The sequence below is a fragment of the Thermobia domestica genome, chromosome 4 (assembly GCF_964235325.1).
Source record: "Thermobia domestica chromosome 4, izTheDome1.hap1.1, whole genome shotgun sequence".
NCBI classification, from domain to species: Eukaryota; Metazoa; Arthropoda; class Insecta; order Zygentoma; family Lepismatidae; genus Thermobia; species Thermobia domestica.
This window is the reverse complement of record NC_137457.1, coordinates 312,002,174-312,027,368: the sequence shown is the minus strand read 5'-3', so window position 1 is coordinate 312,027,368 and position 25,195 is coordinate 312,002,174. Positions and strand designations below refer to the sequence as shown.

Sequence of the window (25,195 nt, the reverse complement as noted above, 5' to 3'; positions counted from 1 at the left end):
GATGTAGCAGATGACATTGCTGTGCTAAAGATAACCACGCTTAACATCACAAGTTCGCCTGCTACATCTAGCCTGACAATGTTAGAACGTCGTGTATTTCACCTTTTGTATCGTTATCGTACTGGAAGAAGTACCTAACTCCATTCGTATGTTTTTGGGGTTAGTGACTTCAGCCTGAACGCCGACGATTTCTTTCATAATCTCTTAAACAACTGAATTCAAAATGTTTCCTAGATAACTGATATCCAACTTGAAAATATCCTTCATGTTAGAACATGCAGGGTACCGCCGAACATTAGGAGATTGGGTCAAGTTTCCTACTAAAATTGTGAATACATAGATTTCTTTTTCTGTTTTTTTCTTTTGCAAGTAAATATTTTGATTACCATTACAACAGTTTTTGTGTTCCTGTCATGTTAGTGTGCGACGAACGAGTTTCTCCAGTAAATATGTCTACTCAGTTTTTGTAATCTTCTTCATAAATTGATGGCAACTTTAATTTTACGTTTTAGTAACTGCCAATTTATTTTCTTAATATTATAATTTATTCTTTTTTCTGCTATGATTTACTCATTTTCTGTTGTGTTCTTGCGTAAGTCAAACATTATTAAATGGTGATTATTATCTGTATCAGAATCCTTTACATGAATATGTATTGATATTAGTATGTAACAATTGGTATCTAAAATGTGTGATCAAAAAGTAAGGTGAATATAGTTGCACAGTGCCATCTATCGATGTTGTATCCATTTCAACTAGTAAGCCCGGTAGCCTAAACCTTTAGTACAGTCAGTGCCAAGTTTGAACGTGTTATGACATGTTAGTTGGCTTCCAGAGGCAGAAGAATGAGGACGTGTTAAGAGTGACTGTCGTGCGTCAACATTGTTTTGTTCTAAGCTGCAAATAAAAGTGCCAAAGAAGGTCACGAAATATCAAAATCAGTATATGGCATGGAAGGGGTGGCATTGAAGACCGTTTACAAGTGGTTTGAACTATTCAAAAGCGGCAAGGAATCGGTTGAAAACAAGCAAGGATCGAGTCATCCTTCGACGTCAAAAACAGATGAAAACGTGCAAACAGTGGCACAAATGATTTGTTCAAACAGACGAGTGACTGTTTGAGAGCTTTCCGAACAATTAAACATTTCGTATAGGTCTGTGAAATGCATCTCCGTGCCCAACTTTGCTTTTGATCCGTGTGTTTTTGGCCGGAAAAAGTGTTCCTGTCTGTTCACATCACGTACTCATCCGCCAAATTTAGTACCATGCAACTTCTGGCTCTTCCCAGAAATTAAAATCGTGCTTAAAGGAAAACGTTTTGACACCATTCCTGACATTGAGAAGGTCACGACAGAGCTGCTGAACACCCTTCCAAAAGAAGCCTTCCAGAAATGCTTCCAGTCATGAATTCAACGTTAGGATAAGTGCATTGCTAGCCAACGACAGTACTTTGAAGGAGATTAAATCAAATTCCATATTATTTATTTATTTTCCTAATAAAATTACTCACCGTATTTTCTAATCACACCTCGTATAAATCATTTGACCGGTTGGTCATATAGACTCAGTATCAAACTCGTTCATACTCCTTTTATTTAAGTAAAAATGAAATCTGGCCAAAGCAAGCACCTATCATTACACTAGGGATGGCCAATTCCGGAATTTTTACTTTCCGGAATCCGGAAAGTAAAATCGGAAAATTCCGTAATTCGGAAAAATTCCGTAATTCGGAAAAATTCCGGATTTCGGAAAAAATCCGGAATTCGGAAAAAATATTTTTTCTTTTGGTAATCCTAAGAATTTTGTTCAAATGCAAACGAACAAATTTCCTTTTTGTAATCCTAAGAATGTATAATGCAAGTTAAGCTGAAACTTATACTACATCCTAAAGTATTCACTACTCAATCTTTCCATGGTTAATGAGATGTAGTCCAAAAGTACGATGTACTCCTAATATTTAATTTTTGTTTTACTGTGATGTTGTCCAGAGGTAAGGCATATATCACACTGAGATAAACAACATGACATAATGAAGATGTTATCATACGTACTTTTCCAGAAAATCGTGAGAAACGAATTTTTATGAAGTTAAAATATGCGTCGCTTGTTGCCAGTGTGATGCAATTGATAACTTTTATGCTGGAATAGTATTATTATTATTATTATTATTATTATTATTATTATTATTATTATTATTATTATTATTATTATTATTATTATTATTATTAATCGTTTATGTACTGTAAAAGAGAAATATGAACCGTCAAGTAGTAGATTTTATCTGTTGTTTTCTGAAATCTTCTAACAGTAGTAACAAATTGCTTGTAAATACGCAATGATTATCAAGGACAATGGCATATTAATGTAAGGACTACTCTGCAGACTAGCAATAAATAATAAATAATAACAGATAAACAATAGTTGCAAAAAAAAAGTAACTAACTTGGGCACGTCAGGGGACATCCACATTGCGCATTATGTTCGCGAGAATATAGGGACGCATTGAGATGGAGGCATTAACGTTCATGTTAATGGCACTAATGAGCACTTACTTGCTCTAACGGTTAACCTCATTTTTGAGATGATTCTTAGAAGAGGGTGTGTTGGCATGCAGTTAGAAGACTTATATCTATTATTTAATAAGCACGCGTTATCTGTGGAGTACTAACGATTTGCGTCACTATCGAGCACTAACGTAGCACTAGCGACGTTTAAAATCGAAATTGGGGTCTGACATAAGTGGCTTGTCAACTTCACGGACATTATATTTTCCTTGAATGAGAATTTTGCGCCCGGGAAATTTGCGCCCTACCACAAAAATAGGGAAAAATGCGCTCGCAATATATTTGCACTGGGATGTTTGCGCCCTACCCCAAAAAGAGGGGAAAATGCGCCGGCTATATATTTGCACTGGGATGTTAACGCCCTAAAATTCATCTTATTTTTGTATTGTGTAAAGTAACTTCCACTCACACTTGAACTAGGCTTGCCTCTCATCGTCTCAGTGAGTTACTCCATCCGTTATAATATTCCGAACAAATGAAAAAAATACAATTTTAGTTCACTAAAGGGCAATCCATACAAATACAATTTTTCATTATACTACAAAATTTACAATAAAAGTATAAATGAGTGATATATAATTATTTATTAATATAATCAAAGAGTATGATTTAATCTACAAAAGGCTGTTTGGCTCTACCCAGATATCTCTGTTCACAATCCTTGCGAGTTGTTTGGCTTTTCAGGACCCAAAATATAGAAAAGAAAATGTAAAGTGAATGTAAAATCAGGTCAGTAATATTATCAAGAAAACTATGTACAGTGTGTTTACTTGCTGGAATTACACTTCAAACACACAATTGCGTTCAGTCGTTCTTTCAAAAAAAATGTTCCGGGGGACACACTTAGTATTCCGGAGGGAGGTCACTGCTGGTACTATTCTATTTATTATTATATTATAGACGTATTATTTTGGTCTCCTCCGAGGGGGCACTCTGAGAGCTCTGGGGAGGCCAGTGTTTCCCCAAAATCATCTCTGGAAGAAGCAGTGATTGCGTTGATCCGTTGTGTTCTTTTGGCTTATATTGAAGTTTATTCTCCCCTTACATAGCCACAATGAAAATAAATCACAAACGGCATGGTTGTGGGGGGAGGATGGTTTATGCTGTAATGTCAGCCCCTCCGAGCAAATGCGTAAGCTCGAATAGGTTCTTTTAATTCGCAGGGCTCAAACTTCCCGGTGTTGGTACACCGCGGGCGCAATTTTCCCTGTTCTTGAGGTAGGGCGCAAATTTCCCAGGCGCAAAATTCTCGACGCCGTTCGAATGACCTCGGAAGACTATATCTTTTTCAATACTTTTTTATATTCTTTTACTCGAGATTTCCTCATAGCTTCTTATTAAAATACCTACTAACATATCCTCATTTTATTGTCCTACCCAATCAATATGGGTATGTTGTCAGTAAAATATTTAGATTGATCGAGCCCCTGGTGTGTAACCACAGTATTTCATATCATCCCCCCATTAGAAATCTTGGCTAAACGAACCAATATATGTTGCCAATAAAATAGTTTAGAATGATTGAGCCCCTGGTAAATAACCACAGTATTTCGTGACAGACACCCCCCTTCCTATTACCATATTCTAGCTACGTGCCTGACTCAGCTAATTCTCTACATTCTTTACCAAGCACACATTTTCTAAAGCGGAAAATGCTCTCTAAATACCTAAGCTCATTATTTTCAGCAGATGCACAAATTGGGTAACATTCTATCTACACGAATGTTATATATGTCGATTACTGGAAACCGCTTCTCGCTTTCTATTACCATATTTACTATATAATGATTAACGTTAAAACCGGAAATGGTTGATTTGTACCGCTTCCGGTTTTAATATTACATTGATAAGGGAACTCGATTCTTAACTATTGACTCTGTACATCATGGCCAAAATTGATGGTAATCCATCAGATAGTTCTTGAGACTGATTGTTTCACTGACGGACAGAATGAATATATGGCTATAGAGTTTTGATAAACTAAATTCGTTAATGAGTGATGATGGAACAAATATAAGAAAGGGAACCAAGAGTACCACCGGGAAAATTTTCGAACACAAAATTAGCCATCGAAAACCCACATGTCCTGGGTTAGAATACCATAGATGAAAACTCTACCACTGAGTCATCAATCACCCGCTTATTAGTTTTGTTAATTATTATATTAATATAAATTAATGAATGCCTGCTTATGTTAATTATTGAACAATTACATTGTATACTTCGTAAAGTCAAAAATTATAAATTTGTATTTACTGTACATAGGTATGTTGACAATAAGCGAATGTTATTAGAATATTTGTTGAGATTTCTTTTCCTTCACTGCCTTTCGTCTGGTTAAAAAGTAGTTGCAGTGCTTTGGAGCAGCTGCAGGTGGGAACGCGATAATGTTTGAGACATACTGGCGACCTTTTTGTGTGTGAAAATAAGACCTTCCTCATAAAGCAGTAAATAACTGCAGTAGCAATTGTCTACGTAAGTAATAAACACATATCCAACTACAAGAAACTAATACAGTATATATATTCATTATTGGGTTTTTCTTTTAACAGCTATTAGCCAGGGATGGCCAATTCAAGAATTTTTACTTTCCGGAATCCGGAAAGTAAAATCGGAAAAATTCCGGATTTCGGAAAAAAAAATCCGAATTCCGGAATTTTTCCAAAATCCGATTTTTCCCGAAATCCGGAATTTTTCCGAATTCCGGAAAGTAAATTTTCCGATTCCGGAAAACAAAATTTCCGGAATCCGGATTCCGGAAAATTTTGGCCATCCCTACATTACACATTATCTGATGATGACAGTGCTATATTGTCGAAACAGTAACACAGGTTAGTAATAATAAGAGTTTGCTTTGATGGGGTTTTATGTTTATTTAAGTTATTCGTCGTTCCAAAGCTAGAATGAGCGGCATATATAGCTATACTTAATGTTTCAAATGTACTTTCATACACTAATTAAATACTTGCTCTGTAGGTATTGTTGGTAGAACTGGATCTGGGAAGAGTTCTCTGATAGCAGCGTTGTTCCGACTTGTCGAGTTGTCCTCAGGAAGAATTCGAATCGATGGTCTCGATATAGCAGAGTTGCATTTAGAACATCTCAGGTCAAGGCTATCCGTGATTCCTCAAGATCCGGTATTATTCATAGGAACAATTAGGTAAGCATGTCCATTTCTTGTTGTTGGTACAACGTACTGCAGGGTGAGCGGAAATTTTTGTAGCACTTTATAAATTCTTAATCAGTTTTAATAAGACAGAAAGCATTTTGTTCCTTACAATGTTATAATGTTACACAGTGGCGTATTTAGGGGGGCTTCCGGGCATAATCCCCCCCCCCCCGGAAATCTTATTTACTATATTAAAGTAAATGAAATGTCTTGCAGAATTTTCACATTTCTTGGGCCAAAGTTAGTGAAGTTCCCCCCGCCCCCGAAATAAAATCGTAAGTACGCCATTGATGTTACGTATTGCTCAGATTCCACACAAAACACCTCCATTATCCATCAGATACCGTAAACTGTTTGGAATAATACCGACAGACTTTTGCAGGTGCTACAGCGGTATGTTTATAATCATTTGACTAATTCGCTTCTCTGTTTCGTCAAGAGTTTTGTACGATAAATAAATCTCCCAATGTAAAATATGGCTTCATCTTCCTACAGGATATTGCTGAAAAGATAGAGCCAATATTCATACCAAGGAAGTATCATCTCCCCATACTCTAACCCAGTGGTGTTATTCTAATTTTTTAACAACCGATTCTGTATATATATATATATATATATATATATATATATATATATATAGAGAGAGAGAGAGAGAGAGAGAGAGAGAGAGAGAGAGAGAGGGAGAGAGAGAGAGAGAGGGAGAGAGAGAGAGAGAGAGAGTAGATGGACAGATATAACTTTTAGAAAACAAACCATATAAAAGAGACAAAAGCTTTTTTTTTTTTTTTTTTTTTTTTTTTTTTTTTTTTTTTTTTTTTTTTTTTTTTTTTTTAACTGGATGCGACAAGTGACATATAGGAACCTACGCAGCATCCTAATACAAGGTGGTGTGATGAAATTAGGTAGCACTGTGAATGTCTTGGAAACGAATTATCCAAGGTAGATAGTTGTCAAAAAGTATTGTAAAGGCCTTAATCCAGCAATGGATCCATAATTGTTGATAATTATACGTAAGCATTTAAGATATAAATAACCGTCACCACTACACTCATGTGATTCCAGTTCTCATTCTTGATACCTGAACATTTGAGATTAAGAAATAAACACTTATACTTTGTTTTGAGAGATCATATGTTTGACACATATCTGTAAGAGTTTCTAAAAACAAAGATAGTTAAACTAAAATTTAGTGTTCCTGGGTATAGCTGATAAAATTTACTGTTATATCTGGGTATAACAAACAGTTCCGCGAACTGCAAGTATTTTAACACCCAGTTCTAGCTAATCATATCTTCCGCGAATAATTTCTGGCGGTAATGTGATTTCCATGGAAGAAAATTCAACTTTTTCTACAGGACGGTTCGGAGTGCGTGTGTTGGGTGAAACGCCTTTCGCGAGATGCCTGTCTTTGTGATTTCTGAAGACTTCATGTTAGCGTTTCCCAAATTATACTGTCCTGCTCGTAATATCTGCTAAAGAACCTGTGTTCAGGGCTCATAGCAAGTAACTTTTTAACTAAAAGTTACTTTTTTTCAAGTTAGTCACTAAAAGTTACTTTTTTTGGAGGTAAAGTGACTTTTTCATGTGATTCATGTTTTGCATTGGCAGTTTTCTAAAAAAAATATAAAAATAAATGGAAAAGGGCAGAAACTTGTTGCTTATTACTCTTCTGAAAGCTTTAGTACTTGCTGCCACATGTGAAACAGTCAGCTTTATTCTCACTTCAGCTTTTATTCTTTCTAAAGCACAGTGGATGCTTGGTGAATGCTTAAGCTGTCAAAGTGGGGTTGAGAACCCTTCTGTGTCTATTCTTTCTTCTATCATAATACTATTTTAGTTTTCTCTCGCAATAGTTAACGCTGCGCTCAACGTTGTGTGCGTATTTGTGTGGTTCATCATATTCGTCTTGTATTGTGCTTCCTGTATGATGTTCTTAAGAGTAGGTGATGAATTTCAATATTTCATGGCTTTGAACTCTCAAGTAAGTTAAATATAATGTCTGAGATGAAGAAATTCGGAAATAGGCCAGAACTGGTTCCACTTACTCAGAAGCTTTTTACATCTGCTAAGTCTGTTTACCATAACTATAAAGCATACTTAGAAAACCTAAGAAAGGAGGAAGCTCAAAAAGAAGAAGTAAAGAAGAAAAGATGAAACAAAACAACAAACAAAGAGAGAGGTGATGGAGAAATTGACAAAGAAAAAAAGGGGCATGATGAGATTTTGGTCACTTTTTCGTGTGCTTTTGGTCACTTTTCAACTATTTACAAGAGACCAGACCACTATGAGCCCTGTGTATCCATTAATTTGAAATAAGAACTTCCTATAATCTTTGCATCTACCGAGACACGAGATCCTTTCAAAATTTGCCACCGTCTCTGTACTTACACCACTGACTGCTATACTTCATACCACGATGCCAACTGAGCCCGCACCACTGATACTTGCAATGACGTTAATGTGGTACTGTTTAATAAATACTACTATTGCAAAGAACAAAATGCCTGCTACTTCGCTAAAATTCATCAAGGATGTGAAGAGTCATAAACAATTTTTAATAGGGAGTTAATTTCGGACCACCCTGTACATTAGCAGAGATCTAAAGGGCGAACGGTCAATAATAATAATAATAATAATAATAATATAATGATATAATAATAATAATAATCATCATCATCATCATTATCATCATCATCATCACCATCATCATCATCATCGTCGTCGTCGTCGTTGTCGTCGTCGTCGTCGCCGCCATGGAAATTTCGCTCCTATGCTTACATCGCAATGGAAATCCCAGCTTGCTCACAGTTTAGTGCATTTTTAATAATAATAATAATAATCATTATCATCATCATCATCATCCAGATAGGAATGGCGAAACAAGACTTGGTAAGGTAAGTGTTTATTTTGTGAGATGTTGATTAGAGTGTTACGAAAAAAAATCAGAGATCAAGATTAACCAAAGATACTTTTGGTATAATTTGTTTCCGGTGGTTTCCAAAGAAATATGCTACATATAGAACTTACGAGGGATATTTATTATATTCTAAACCTAAAGGTAGTGCAACATTCGGGGAGAGAGGAAACTTGGTGAAACGATTTTATCATCCTGCCTTAGGATAAAAACAAAAATAGAAGGTGATGCTAGAAATTGGATTTGTGGCAAGTTTTCTGATTTTTATGAGAAAATTGTCGGAAATTTTGGGTAGCATCTCGTACGAACCAAATACTAGGAAATTTATTTCCTAACTTAACAATTTCGCTCCTATGCTTACATTGCAATGGAAATCCCAGCTTCCTCGCAGTTTAGTGCATTTTTAAAAGAGTGTATTCAGGCAGTAAAAAGAAGGTAGGCATGCGAAATACAGGGAAAAATAGATCTTTAAACATTCTATTTTAACACGAATACAAAATATCATTGGATTTGTTCGGTGGAACTGGTTCCATATGACTTCAAGTAAATGCGTTTTCACTTACATGAAAAAAAAAAAAAAAAAAATACAACGGAAACAATGTGAAAAAGGTGCAGAATTCGTTTATTATTGTTATCATTGAGTGAAACTACTAATAATCGCTATTTTATTCTTTGCCCATTTATATTCCTTTATGTAACTACCGGGAAAAAATGGAACGACCTCAACACGAAATATTCCTCTTGTCCGTCAGCGATGTATCGCAAAATATTGTAATGTAATTTCCAAAAATATTAATGTATATTAAAAATTTTGTTATTAAAAGTGAAAAGAAACAAGTCTTTATAAACAAATATTTTATTTTAAGAAAGTAAAAACAGGTAAATGAAAGTAACAATATTAAAAAATAGAACAAGTAAATAAAGAACTCATATAGGTGAAAGGCTAAAGCAAAAAATATATAAAGTAATCAAGAAATAAATAAAGGATTAGAATTGTTAGAACGATTTGAACAATTGGTTTCATAAATATGCGTTTTATAGTTAGCTAAGTTGTTAGTAACTATATTGTAATTATTATGGTTTTTAGTTGGTTAAATTTTACATCTTTTTTGTAAATAAATCCTTAAATTAATTATGTATAAAAACGACATATAAATAGTTTATTTTGCATGAAGGTTTTTCTTCTTGACAGGTATTACTTTATTTTATTTTATTTTGTAACTATTTTGTAAAAATAATAAATATTTTAATGTAACATTATAAATATAATATAAAGAAATAGATACATCTAATCTATTTCTTTTACTACTGAGATTCTATAACCTATTTAATAACTTTCAAACTAATGTTCCATTTAAATTTTAACATGGTAAATTAAGCAATTATATATCAAATTTTAACGTTATTCTTTACCATCATTTTTAATTTCTCATTTTATTCAGCCGTAAAACGTAACTCTGTATCGCTAGATATTAACCAAGTAATGTTTTCTTTTAAGTGAGATCCGGATAAGTTTTCTACACGACAGGCTGCCACCCCGAACTAGACTCGGGCTTTGTCTAGATGCATTAAAAAATACCCCGAGTCCTGTCCGGGCTTAGGATCGAAACTGTTAATTCTGCTAACTTCTTAACATAACGTATTTAGACCTGCCGACCTACGTAGATATTTTCTACTGTGATTGTCATTTGTTTGTCATGGAAGTCTGTCTTGAGCACCTAATTATATTTTTCTGTTCTTTGCTGTTCGTATCTAGGTATAATCTTGATCCGTTTAATACAAAAGAAGACAGCGAAATATGGGAAGTCCTTGAGAAAACCAGTATGAAGGAGAAGGTGGCAAGTCTTCCTGGACAGTTGCAAGCATCCGTTGTGGAAAATGGGGAAAATTTATCTGTTGGTGAGAGGCAACTATTGTGTTTAGCTAGGGCAGTTCTTCGGAAAAGCAAGGTAATAAGATAAAGTTTTCTATTCCTTACACAAGATTAACAATGATAATATTAGTTTTTACTTTCGAGTGTACGAGTTTGCAAAAGATTTACACATGTGATTCTACATGTTGGAAATGTGATTTGGATATTTGTCCTTCCCTCAAATTTACGTAAATCTCTCAGGCGCCGCACATTCCAGTGTGTTTCTTACAATTTATAACCAATGTAGCACTGCCAAATTAGCACGGGTTCGTGCCTCTCTCATAAGATGGCTTTGAAAATAGAATTTAGAAATTTAATATTTCTTCTTCAGGTGTGAGTACGTAGGTACTATTCACAAATTTTACTTCTGTCGAAAATTTCTTACGTAAGTATGAATTTACGTATGTCGCATTACGATCTGTTTATAAAAGGTGGAGATCATTTGTGCTGTGTTTTTTCTTACACACTCTTCCCTGAATTCTATAGACATACGAGTATATCTAAAGAAACTTTGATCCATATGAAAGAAAAATGAAAAGACACTGGGGAGATCGATTTCTGTATTCTAGATTAAACATTAAACAGAGCAGCGCTCTCCAATCTATTGACTAAGGCATATACAATTCAGTGTCAAGTGATCTGAATTCTTTCCTTGCTGCACAAGAGATTAATTACCAGATAATCCGTAAGATAGAATTTCGGAAATAGAATTTGTAATATGTGTTATACATACACTGGTAGTTCTATATATACTCACCTACCTTTCCTAAAGCAGGAACATTTTATATGAGTAACTTCTGATTGGCAACAAACAGAATCTGGCAGTGGAAACTTGGGACATATTGCGTAGCTACCACTTGTCTCGACTGTGAAAATATTTCAAATAAAATGTTCAAAGTGCTTATCTCCGTGTTTTTTTTTTTTTTTTTTTTTTTTTTTTTTTTTTTTTTTTTTTTTTTTCCCTTAGAACTTAAATGACAGACCTTGAAAACTGATCTAAGTTGTGCGAAAGGTTCTTGTCGGCCGTAACCATATAGTTAAGAGATTACCTAAGTACTTTCAGCTAAATTGGGTATATAGCTAGGGCTAGCCTTTCTTCATAAAGTACAAGTCTTAAAAGTCACGATTTTAAGCATGCTACTCCATCATGAACAACAAAGGGGAGGGAAAGATAACTCACACCCACAAAGGCCAAAACACTACAAATACAATCTCGTTGTGTCTGTATTTGTTCTTTCTTTAAATCTGTTATGTTAGTGAAAGATAAAACAAATACACCTGCAGAGGAAAGATGTAATTCTTTTTATAGAATTCATTATCGAGCTTCAGTCTCAGGATATCAATTTGCAATTCCAGTGCAACTAGCTCTTTTATCTTTATTTCTTGATTTTCCTTCAACATCTGTTAAATTAAAAAAAAAAAAAACTTGTTTCCACCTTCAATAATAAGGAACTTGTTTGTGGCAAAGACAAGACTAGTTTTCATTATCAAAACTGTGATAAGTAACTAAGTTGAACAGGTGTTTGCTACTGTTAGAGAACTGAGTTCTTGTATATGACAACAATCAAGTATTCATGTTAGGATTTTTTGACCATTTGCTTTAGCACTGTCGATTGATCTGAAACTAATGCGACTTAAACATGGTTTATGAATGTTATAGTCAATAGAAGGTCAGCCTAATAAATTTAACTACTATCATCATGAAACATGTTTCCAACAAGAAATATTTATTTTAAATAATATAGTTATGACAGATTTTGCTACTCCGTGCAAATGTACTTGTTGCACATATGATAGAGCCGGCCCCGTATATAGCTACGTCTTTAAACTGTAATGTACAATGTGCCTACTGGAATTCATTTTTAAGTTAGTTTTAATTTAAGATCTGTTTACAAGTTGTAAAAACAGGCCTTTTTTTAACAGTACGCACCACTTTTTACCACATCTGATGCATTAACCATTATTTCTAGCTATCTAGACTGGTGTTTTTTGTCTCTGATTTAAGTACGATCTCCAGTCCTGTAAAATTTTTATGTAAAGGATGAAGAATTGGAAACCTAGTGTGAAAAATAAATACATGTGTGGGCACTTATGGATTTTCAAAATATTGTCCTTTGTTTTTGATACATTTCCGCGGTTTTCAGCCCAATGTGTTTAGTAAAATGTAGTTTCTTTTTCGTCGAATACCTTCCCTCACTCATGAATTAGTTTCTAAAGCATTATGTTCATAACCAATCAGTCACCTTATTTATTTCCTGTATGGTGAACGACGATCCTTTCTAATTAGCGAGTGCATTCTTTCTCGGTTTTCGCTCGACGCTGCAGTTGCAGGGCTGCCACTTCGATTGTTACTAACCACCGAAGGTTTCCCTCCCAGAATGTCTTTATCCATCTTCTAACATTGGTAATGTGAATTGTGTCCTCTTCATATGCCGCTTGTAGCTTATTGTGAATATTCAACTCGTGGCAACCCCGTATTTGCAACAATTCGATCACAGCTCTTTATTTTCTTCTGCTATTTATATTGATTATTTGATTACTTGGCAATAAAAGAAAATGTTCGCATTAGTAACATGTATTACATCTATGTAAGGTTCCGTTCTAATCTGAAGAATATCTGAAGAGCTTTTACCGTGGAGGTACGAAGAGTCATCAGAAACTAGGATTACAAAACTTGCAGTGAAATGTGTATATATTATTTCATGAAACCAATACAACCACAGATAGTACATCAGGGTGTCTATCGATCACGAAAGTCATGAAAAAGTCACGAAATCAGAAAACGGTCATGAAAGTCAAGAAAAAGTCACGAAATCAGAAAACGGTCACGAAAGTCAAGAAAAAGTCACGAAATCGGAAAACGGTCATGAAAACGTCACGAAATCAGAAAACGGTCATGAAAGTCATGAAAACGTCACGAAATCAGAAAACGGTCATGAAAGTCAAGAAAAAGTCACGAAATTTAGCTTTTGGGTCACGATTTTTTTTTTATCTGTACAAATAGAAGCACAGACTGGAAAATTTTGTACTATAAAACGTCAAAATTCACCACCAAAACTGTCTTTATGATGGGCTTTAGACACTACTAAATCGCAAGCAAAGCATTCTTCTATCGCATGCATGAAAATTCGGTCTAATTTGCACCCAAAGTCGCTCTTGAGAATGTTAGGAAATTTTATGGTTTGGTAAAGAAAAGGTCACGAAAAAGTCACGAAATTTCATTTTGGAATTTTAGTAGACACCCTGTTCATTCATTAGGTTATTTTTCGAAATAGTCCCCATATCAGTTGAGGCACTTACCCCATCGTGGGATGAGTTTAAAGATTCCCTCCTAGTAAAAATCCTGTCCTTGTATGTTAGTTGGATAGATTGCGTGGGAACCCATCGGGAACAGACTTTCCGGTACTGTAGAATATCGTGCATGATGTGACGAATGCTTCCGAACGACATTCCCAATTCTGCTATCAGATGCCGTAACGTGATGGTTCTGTTATCCTGAATCAACTCTTCCACTCGAGCTATGTTCAAATGTGTTGATGCCGTGCTGAGTCGGCCATTGCGCTCCTCGTTAGTGACGTTTCATCTACCAGCCGCAAACTTTCGACACCATTCTGCGACTGCTTACGAGACATTACAGTCTTTTCGTACACTTGTACCAACTGCCGGTGAATTTTAATCGCGGTTACGAGATTCATCCACAGAAATCGAATAACTGAGCCGACTTCTTTGCGAGACCAGTTTTCTAAACGAGTCGCCATTTGTGTTTACCTACAACTAGCGCCGTAGATGGCGGATAACTGAAACTCTGCACAGTTGCCAACTCCATGCAGTAAAATTACCGCATAGTCTTCATTCCTCTATAACAGATAAAACTCTAGAAATATCGGCCTTGTAACCTTGGTTTCTGATCCTCCTCCGTATTAGTTTGCAGATTACCTCTGTATAGTGTGCGCAGAAACATAACCAACTTTTTTCTTAAAGGCCAAGTCCTACGAATAGCATTATTCAAAGGAAGAGCAGGTCAGTCCTCTTGTTCCTTGTGATGACAATGACATATGGTCCACTCTTAATAGCAGTGGCAACATTTTGGTTCATTGACAGTTGTCCCGTTTCCACAGTTTTAATACTGATAAGAAAAGTTGGTTTAGTTTGTAATTCAACTATAAGTCCCAGCTCCCCTTACGTGATACTGAGTCAACCTTAAAAATTTTGTACCACGGCTGGAAATTTATCTACACATTGAATGTTAGTACGCACTTGAAAAAAATGAAATGAAATCTTTGAGTTTTACGTCCCACGGTTATGCCGGTTAGGCTAAAGGAGACGGTGATGATGAGTAATGAATGAAATGGTGGAATGAAGAAAGTGGGAGGAAACGGGAGAACCCCGAGAAAACCCACGCACACGGTGTTTGTCCACCACAAAGTTCACGTGGCGGGGGCTGGGATCGAACCCGGGACCCCAAGCACCAGAGGTGAACACTCTACTACTGAGCCACCGCGGCCCCACTAGTACGCACTTGAGTATACAGTGTGTTTGAGAGGTGATTCCTGACACCAAGATAAGACAAAAAGTATAGACCAACCTGGGTGCAGAAATCGGTCATTTCAAAGTTATAGGCTGCCGAAAACATGAAAATTGAACTTTAAAGGTCCATAGCTCCAATACTATGGGACCTACTGAAGTCGGGTCAAGACTTTATTTAGGAACTAGTATGTGGCCTATCCAAATATCCATATTTCAGAATCCTGCGGTACTTCCACAAAAAATTTGTAGAGGTAGTTGGTGAGTACTTCAAATTATATGCCCGTAGCCAAACTCCCTCTTAAAAAATTGCTACATGAGTACAACAGGATTCTAAAATATGTATTTTTGGATAGCGCACATAGTTCCTACGTAAATTCTTGACCCGACTGTGATAGGTCCCATAGTATTGAAGCTATGGACCTTAAATTTCACTTTTTATGTTTTCAGCAGCCTATAACTCCGAAAGGAAGCATTTGTGCAACAATGTTGGTCTATACTTTTCGTGTTATTTTGATGTCAGGAATCACCTAACAAATGTTATTGGTGCTGTTTTGAAACACCCTATATATATATATATATATATATATATATATATATTATTAGATTACAGGAATGAATAAATTTTGTTTATTTGAATTTTTGACGTTGATGTTTTTGTTGTTTTAGATCTTACTATTAGATGAAGCCACAGCTGCTATTGATCCTGAAACCGAGGTAGCTGTTTTGAAAACGATAGAAGAAGTTTTCCAGAAGTGTACAGTGTTAACCATTGCTCATCGCTTATCCACGGTTGTTAATTGTGATCGGGTGTTAGTCATTGATAATGGAGAGGTAAGGAACAGTTTGTGTTAGCATCTGCTTCTTATAAATCTGCCATTTCATCACAGAGTCAGTAAGAAGTTTTTATTGATAAATGTCGTATTCTTAAACACGCACAATATTTTCAACTGCTGTCATCTTCTTCTCCAATAGAATCTATAACAATTCAGAGCTTTGAGTTTGCTAATTGACCTAATAGAATTCATATTAAATACTAACTAAATCTGTAGTTAAGAAAAACACCTACATTGCAAATCACATCGTGAACGTTTTAGCAAAGATTTATTGGCGTTCTCAGCGTGGGACCTTTCAGAAAACAGGATTCCTACTGGTCAGAAAAGTCAGGGAAATTGGTGCAAGTCAGGGAAGCTCAGGGAAAAAGACTGGAAATCAGGGAAAATCAAGGAAATTTTATAAATATAGTTTTTCTAACATTAATTGTACACCAATTTCAGATTTTTAGGGGAGATAAGTGGAATGTACGTATGAACAGTTGATTACTATTTGTCTCTGTAGAATAAATGTTCTCATATATAAATATTCATCATTATTTATTCCTTATTTATGTCAACGTCATCCGACACTTGTCATGAAAGTCAGGGAACTTCCTGCCAAAGATTAGTTAAAGTCAGGGAAATAGATTTCTGCAGATCAGTAAGAACCCTGGAATATTAATATTGCTTAACAAACTACATCTGTGTTCATTAACCTTTACTGTATACAATAACTTATGCACCGCCAATAGTAGTGTTTTTTCAGATATTCTTGGTGTATCTATGTTGATTTCCTATATTCTGGGTATGTCCTGAATTAAACAAACACGTTTCAGGTTTATTTTTATGAACGTGCCTTCTATTTTTACTATACAAAACAAACGACCACTGTAAATTTTTGCTATTTCACACTATAGGATACACATTACTAATTTAAAAATAGGTACTAAACCTTTTATCCCCAAAAAGTGTTTCTTTATATTATTTCGACCTTCTCTAGGCTCTTCATAAGTAACTCTTTTTCCCCACTGCTGTATTTGTTGTTTTTTTTTCTGATAATAAGTGTGCTAAATTCTTGAACCGCGAAAAATTAAGATTCTAGGGAAAAACTAATAAATTTTTGTGTATTTTGTAAAACCTTACATATGTTCACTTTTGAGCACCCATTTTGAGTGATAATTACAAGCACTTAAATGATATAAATGTTATTTACAAAGTGTGCAACTAATAACGGTAGAAAACTTGTGCAAGTATTCAGACACATATTCTTCCAACGTAACTTCGTAAAATGATTCTGTGTACATAACAATTTTCCCGCCTGTCCACAATCTTGTTGCTGAAATAACTAAAAAGAACTTCTTTTTGAAACTAGTTATATATAACTATCCTTTGAAAATCAATGAAAAATCAAAAGCTTTCATGCTCTTAAGTAAAATCATTAAGAAGTTATTTTCAATTACTAATAGAGCATATGGAACAGTTAATTATCTGCTCACTAAATAATGTTCCTTCCCATGTGTATTTTTTTCCTCCGATATTTGAAATGTATTGTTCAAGCATTTTTCATCAGAGTCACAAGGCTTAAGTCGATATTTTATGTATAACTGGTGAAATACAAAAACATTATATAACGATTTAAGCCTTATTATGAGTCTGACGAAAAATGCCTGAACAGTGCATTTCAAATATCGCGAAAGAATATATAGATATATATATATATATATATTGGAAAGAACTTTATTCAGTGAGTAGATAAATAATATTGTAATGTTACACTGTATTAGTAATTAAAAGGAATTTTTAGTGCTTTTACTGAAGACCATGAAGGCTTTTAATTACTGATTGATTTATAAAAGATAGTTATATACAGAAAAAAAAGTTCTTTTTCGGTATTTCAGCAAGAAGAATGTGGATAGACGCGGAAAATGTTATGTAGATACAACTATTTTTGCAAAGTTGCGTTGAAAGAATTTGTGTGTCTGAACATTTGCACAAGCTTTTCTGCCATTAACAGTGGCATGCTTTGTGAATAATGTTTATATCATTAAAGTGTTCAAATTCATTTCTCAAGATGGATGCTCAAAAGCAAACATGTAACAGATTATACAAAATATACAAAAATTTATTGGTTTTTTATCAGTCAATTTTTGGTGGTTCAAGAATTTACCCCACTTGAAAGTATAATCAAGAAAAAGTATAGCAGTGGAAAAAGAGCTATTGATAAAGACTCCACAGAAGGTTGAGACAATATAATGTAAGGAAGCACTCTTTTGGGATCCAAGGTTAGTACCTATTTTTAATTTAGATCACTGCTTAATATTTAGTATTAATTACTACAATTGCATTCCCGAAATTAAAGCTTAAAATATATAGTGTGATAATCATGTCTCTTGTACTATATGGTTGCAAAGCATAGTTGCTTACTCTGAAGGAAGAACGCAGACTGAAATTATTTGAGAGCAAGATCCTGAGACGAATATTCGGACCCAAGAGGAACGGGAATGGCAGAAACTTCGTAACGAGGAACTACATAATTTATACGGTTTCCCAAACATTGTTAGGGTCATTAAGTCGAGGAGGCTCAGGTGGGCAGGTCATGTAGTTAGAATGGAAGAAAGTAGAAACGCTTTCAAAGTTATGAATGGAAGACCAATCGGAAAACGACCATTAGGAAGACCTAGGCGCAGGTGGGAGGACGATATTAAGATGGATCTCGCAGATATAGGAATACAAAGTAGAAACTGGATTCAGTTGGCTAAGGACAGAAATCAATGGAGAGTTTTTGTGAACGCGGCATTGAACCTCCGGGTTCCATAGGCCATAAAGTTGGTTAGCTACTATATTTCCCAAGTGGTATAGCCAGCAAGTTCTGGGGGAACATGACTCTTTCAGAGTATGGAAGTACTAATAACGCGCTATACAATATACATACATATTACACATAATACATATTATTTACATATATTTATTTATCTATTTATTTATTTTTCAGTATGCTATTTTATGAAAACATAAGTCTTAGTGCGTGAAGTTAGAATCACAGGTTATAGGACATGTACCAATAATTATTCATATATAAACAGACATTGTTTGTGTAAATCCATTTGTTTGACTTTGCGTTTATACGGTGTTACTAATCAGAAAGAAGAATAACGTAGAAGAAAAAGTAAGATTAAACTCTGACACTGTTATCCAATCGTCGAGTAACAAATTTGCAACTGTATACATCAAACTAGGCATATGAGAGTAATAAAATGGATGGTTAATTTCAGTCATTTTATTTCTTTTAACGTACTGCCGTAGTTAATTCTTTTAAAAAAATACTTTTCTTTCATTTTCTATTACAAACTTGTATTTTGTAAGTATTAAGCAAGTTTATGCAAACGCGCTATAACTGCATTGAAATACCGCTTTTCATGAGATCAGCGATGTTAAGCAGTGACGGATCTGTGTCAGAGTAGAGATGACTGACCATTCGTACTCACTAGATGGCATTGGCATTGTGACGGCTGCTCAGCGTCGTGAGGACAGTTGGGAAGCTACTTGAAAGAAAAAGAAGTAGCAAACTCTAGTTTAGAAAGCCAATGTCTCAAAGGCATGAGTACTAAAAGCCGGCTTGTAGGCCCTGACCCCTGACGGCTGTTGCGCCATGAGTTTAGTTTAGTCTAGACTAGCGTTGATTACCCGCTTCGTGGCTTGAAACAAATACTTTAAATGCACAACTCTTTTATATATTCACCCCCGTCCCCTCTCTCAAGTTGCAAGGCTAAATTTGGATTTAAAAGGCGGCATCAGAAGTGTCACTTTCATCTCAGCGACCCCGAAAATCTTGGGTTCGGCATTAATATCGGTCATTTTCTATCATCATATATATATATATATATATATATATATCCTACTCTCCCTTCCCTAAGTTGCACCGTCAAAGTGAAATGATAAAAAGCATCCCAGGCCCGAACTTCATCTATGTTGAAAATTTGATCGAGATCGGTTGGGTAGTTCAAGTGTTATAAGGTCACAAACGTAGTAACTGTCATTTTTTATTTATTTTTATATATCTTCCCATCCTCCTGCCCTAAGTTGGACCGTCAAAGTGAAATGATAAAAAGCATCCGAGGTCCAAACCTCATCTATGTTGAAAATTTCATCGAGATCTACCTGGTGTTTCAAGAGTTATTAAGTCACAAACACAATCACATTTATTTTTATTTATAAAGAGTAGATTATGAAACAAGTTTTAATAAACAGACGAACTCTATTTAGAGGGGGAAGGGGGATATCGTTTGAGGAGGCTGGTCCCCCGTGACTATACTCTTGCCGTAAACATTAATCCTGTATTTTCATTTCAGGTAGCAGAGTTCGATTCTCCATCATCTCTCCTGCAAAACTCCAAATCTCAATTTTCTCAGATGATGGCAGCCGCAGAGGCAGCGGAATCTGGAGCACAAAGTGAATAACTGCCGTGCGATACGAAGGGCTGTGAAGAAAAGAAAAAATCCATGTGTGGAAATTTCTTGTTTTCGAAACTGTGTTTTTATTCGTGTGTTGATAAGTGTATATCCGTGTGAGCAAATGTGTGTTTTTTTTTTTTGTGTACATTTCGTGTGGGCCTAATGATAAATGAGTCAAATCGTTGAAACTTTTTTATTGGTTGTTGTGAAAGAGTGTGTAATTATGTAATTAGTTAATGGTAATTATTTAAATATGTATTTTAATAAAAATAATTTTAAGCGTATTGTGTGAATAGTGTGATTGTTGTTAGTACAACATTCTTCGTTTCTTTTTTTTTTTTTTTTTTTTTCTAAAATACATTTTTGTAGTAATATCTATATTCATATATACACTCAACGTGGGAAATATAAATATTATTCTAGAGTGGATTTATATTTTTTTATTGGACTTTATGAAAACTTGTTCACAATTACTGATTAAATCCATTATAAATATAATATCATCAGCTTATTGTTGGAGTTTGGTGGTGTTAAATATTGTATACGTTAAGTTTTTGATTTATATTGAGCCTTCTGATGCCCTTTGACGCATATAAGTGTAATCTCATAAAGTATGACTTATCTATAACATGGATATCTATTTTTTTATAACTATAACATGATTAGTTTTATATTTTCGTTTTTATCACAGGGTGTATATAAAGTCTGGAGTCAGGTAATGAGATTTTTTTAAACAAATCTCAGTTGCAAGGGTAGCTTTTGAGGGAAGTGACACCGGTAAAAATGTAAATTTTGATCTCTACAAGCTACGAGAAGAAAGCTATATACGAGGGTTGTTGTAAAAGTTCTAAGCCTACCTATGAACGGAGTAGCAGAGTTAATGGATAGTGTTACTTTTCAACATAGTCCCCTGACAAGTCAACACATTTTGCCCATCGATGTCCAAGTCCGTCAATGCCGCTGGTAAAAAAAATGATTTGTCGAGGGTGTGTAAAATTCATCTACGGCTTGCATTATTATCAAAATGAGTACCTTCTAATTTCTACTTGAGCTTTGGAAAGAGATGAAAGTCAGAAGGTGTCAAATCAAGCAAATAAAGGTGGGGAACGATTTCGTAATCGCAATCGTGAATTACTGCCATTGCGGTGACTTACTTGTGGCTAGGGGACATTGTCTTGATGGAAAAAATCACTCCTGCTCTCAGTTTCCCACGACGCTTCTGGAGAATATTATCACGCAGCTGTCGTAGAAGACCTGCATAGTATTCCCCAGTCACTGATTGTCCCTTTGCAAGATAATCCAGCATGACTGCCCCAGAAAAGTGTAGCCATCACTGTTCCAGCTGAGGGCAATGACTTGGCCTTCGGAGAGGGGATGAGGGGTGTTTCTACTGCTTGGAACTTTGTTTGGACTCTGGTTGGTAATGGTGAACCCAGGTCTCATCTACTATTATAAACCGAGAGCGAAAAGCACCTGGTTTGTCCAGAAGAGATGAAGATTGTCACTTGAAATGTTGCATCTGGTGAGCTTTTGATCAGGTGTCAAAAATTCTGACACGCATCTCGCGAAAACCTTGTTTATTCCTAGATGCTGGGTGATAATTAGGTCAACGCTTGCAGTAGATGAGTCCACTATTTCAGCAATCTTCCTAATGGTCATTTGCCGATCATTCATAATGATTTCATGACTTTGTCAATGTTCTTCTGAGTTTGTGCTTCCACGGGTCTTCCTTATCGAGTGTCATTTTCAATGGAGGTTCTCCCTCTCATAAATTCGACACCCCATTTCTTCACTGTGGTATATAAAAGGACACTATCACTTAAGTAGCATCCATCTCGGTCTCCTGCGGCTTTAAACCTTTCTTGTGAAGATATTCAGTAACAGCTCTCGCCTTCAATTTCTCCAGATTAGCCGAAAAATATGGGAAACATAATTCGGCCCTACCCCTGCCGCCCTCTTACAAAGAAAGTATTCCCTTTGCTTTTGGGAAAGAAAACTGTCCGCATCCAACTATTGAAGGATCTCGGCCACAGCAACTTGTCCTTTCTCTTTTGAGGGAGGCACGGGAAAGAATATCGACAACAGCACCTGCACCAGCAGTTGCACATTTGAAATAGGCTGTAATGAATCATCAACGTATTTTGGTTGGTTGGAATTTAGTGTCCCTTTTTTCAGCACCTAATACGAGACGTTGACCCACAATTTAAAATGGAATCCGAGCCATTGTAATTCGTGCAATTTTATTGCTGTCCTACTAAGAATCGGACCCGGGACCCGTGCACCTAAGCGCGTGCGCGCGCGCTAGCCACTAGACCAGCGGGGAAAGCTATCAACATATTAGTAACTATACGTGGTATATGTTTGAAACACAAAGGGGCACATATATATTTGTTATGTGTCAAAAGTATTTTCGATCTCTCTCGTAGCGCTTGGTACAGGAAATTTGAGTTCGATTTCCGGTGGGATCTCACGTTAAGATGTAGGTCACCGTCTCATATAGTCTTGGTATTGAAAAGAAACACTATACTTCAAACCAGCCGATCAACGACTTTTTTTTGGGGGGGGGGACAACTCTTATCCTCAACATATCTTTGGTTAATAAATAACCCTGACAGAATTTTATTATTGGCTAAAAATTAAGGAAAAAGAAAGCTGAGAGGACTTAATATAAAAAAAAGTTATTATCTCATTAATGATATCTTTGCTCAGCGTTAACATTCATATCAGCAAACGGTATTATTTTCTGAAAGGCGCACGTTCTAGAAAAGAAAATAATATTTGGAGTACGGGGAACGATCGCCTGACCATGACCCCATGAACTTCATAACTTGTGGAATTTTAAAATCCGAAAAGTATTCTATGATAACCACTGCAACGGCCGCTCTGGATCGTTAAATGGTGCTGAGAACAAAGAGATATTGTGTGTGTAAAGAATTAGCAGACATGAGGACCACTTATAAATTAACTATGTTCCCCCATTGTATCCAGATCTTATAAGCACCCTGTATACATTTCAGTTCCTTTCCCATTAACCCTTTGACTGGCAACGGGATACATGTGTCCCATGCGAATAATTCAAACATCGTTGGGAATTTGTTTATAGAAAATTCTTTTAAAAAATACATGTTCTCCCATCGGTTCAGATGTGACCAGGAGACTGTGTTTAGTTTCCAAAACTGTGTACAGATGTCAGGAATATCCCACATTAAAGGAGTCGTACATATAAAAGAATGTTCACATTTAAAAAGAAAAAAAAATGGTAGTCAAAGGGTTAAATGGGAAATTGTCAAGGGGAAAGAAGCTTGTTAACCTTTGTCACAGATGCATTAGCCTATCTAAGATAGAAATTAAGTAAAATGAAATCTTTCAATTCCACGGTTATGCCGTTTAGGCTACAGGAGACGGTTATGATGAGAAATAAATGAAATAGTGGAATGAAGAAAGTGGGAGGAAACGGGAGAATCCCGAGCACACCCAAGCACACGATATTTGTCCACCACAAAGCCCAATTGGCACGAACTGTATTTAAAGTAGATATAACTGTAGTACATTTACAGATTCCATTCAAATTTTTTGTAAGGAATATTTGAAAATGGTAAGACACATCTCCACTGCCGTCAAATTCGATGTTTGGCACATATTTGCATTGTAGCCAGATTTATTTGTCAGAAATGTTTTCTTTTTTCCTACATGTGGCTTGTGATCAAGCTAATACTTCTATTTATAAACTTAACGTTCCATTCGATAATTAGAGACAAAACCAGGAGTCATTAAACTTAAGTTTTCACTGCATCTGAGAAATATTAATAAGCAAATTATTGAAGTATTTCCTAAGCATTGTATTTAGTGGAAATCGACATCTTCGGGCATTTATTAAACATAATGGTCGGCCAATGTTGTTCGAGTCAATTGTTTGGAAATTTGGATAGTTTTTTTTTTAAGTATTGTCGTGTTTTCGTCTATATATATATATATATATATATATATATATATATATATATATCACTGAACGGGCATAAATACTCAGAATGTAAAGTCTGTACTGTCTTTAAAACAAGGTATAATTTATTACAATATGTCAATTAGATATTATACATGGGTGTGTTAAAACAGATTTCAAATAGTTTTTTTTAAAGGCGTCAAAGGGTTAATGAAACTGATTTTATTAGTGTTTAATATTGAGCAGTAGCTTTTTTGAAAAATCGTTGATGGAAACAATTGTTCCTTTTGTAATATTATCTTCAAAAAGGCAGCTTTTTGGAAAATTATTGTTAAATAAGTGTTTTGAAACAGAACAATTGTTCTTAAATATCGTTGTACATGTGTTCTATATGAATTTTTCAATTGTGCATAATATAAAAACATTTTTCGTTAGTATTCTGCTAGAAATTCATTGTTGTGTGGTGCTATAATGTTAATATGTTGGGTCAATCATACAGTATTCTTTTTCTTCCATCTTCTAATTGTGACAGATTGCAATAACTGTTTTTTGGAAAAATATATATCTATGTTATATAAAATGTTTTTAAACCTGTGTAAATTATTACAAATAACCCCTCCTTTTAAAAACTCTTCTCTAAGTAATAACAAATTTTTCAAAATGGTTGTCCGAGTTTCGTCATTGTTGCATTAGATTAAGAACAAATGAAGAAGTTGAGGAGGAACAGTTTGGATTCAGGAGAGGAAAGAGCACAAGAGATGCAATTGGATTATTAAGGGTGATCGGTGAAAGTTTTATAGAGAAAGGGAAGGAGGTGTATGTTGTATTTATTGATCTAGAAAAGGCTTTTTGACCGCGTGATTTGGGAATTGTTTTTGGAACTTCTGTCGTGGCCTCGCACTGTCGA

The 25,195-nt window shown here is 35.3% G+C and overlaps 1 protein-coding gene across 1 annotated transcript in view; it reads left to right on the top strand.

The window, feature by feature from the left end:
- The window catches only part of LOC145684319 (ATP-binding cassette sub-family C member 5-like), a 181,973-nt gene extending 157,095 nt beyond the window's left edge, over window positions 1-24,878 (top strand). Inside the window, exons 28-31 of the mRNA XM_081756510.1 lie at window positions 5,540-5,723; window positions 10,403-10,595; window positions 15,752-15,916; window positions 20,247-24,878. Coding sequence (XP_081612636.1) covers window positions 5,540-5,723; window positions 10,403-10,595; window positions 15,752-15,916; window positions 20,247-20,354 — 650 coding nt within the window. The 3' untranslated portion in view covers window positions 20,355-24,878. The remainder of the gene's footprint in view (window positions 1-5,539; window positions 5,724-10,402; window positions 10,596-15,751; window positions 15,917-20,246) is intronic.
- Window positions 24,879-25,195: the final 317 nt, after the last annotated feature.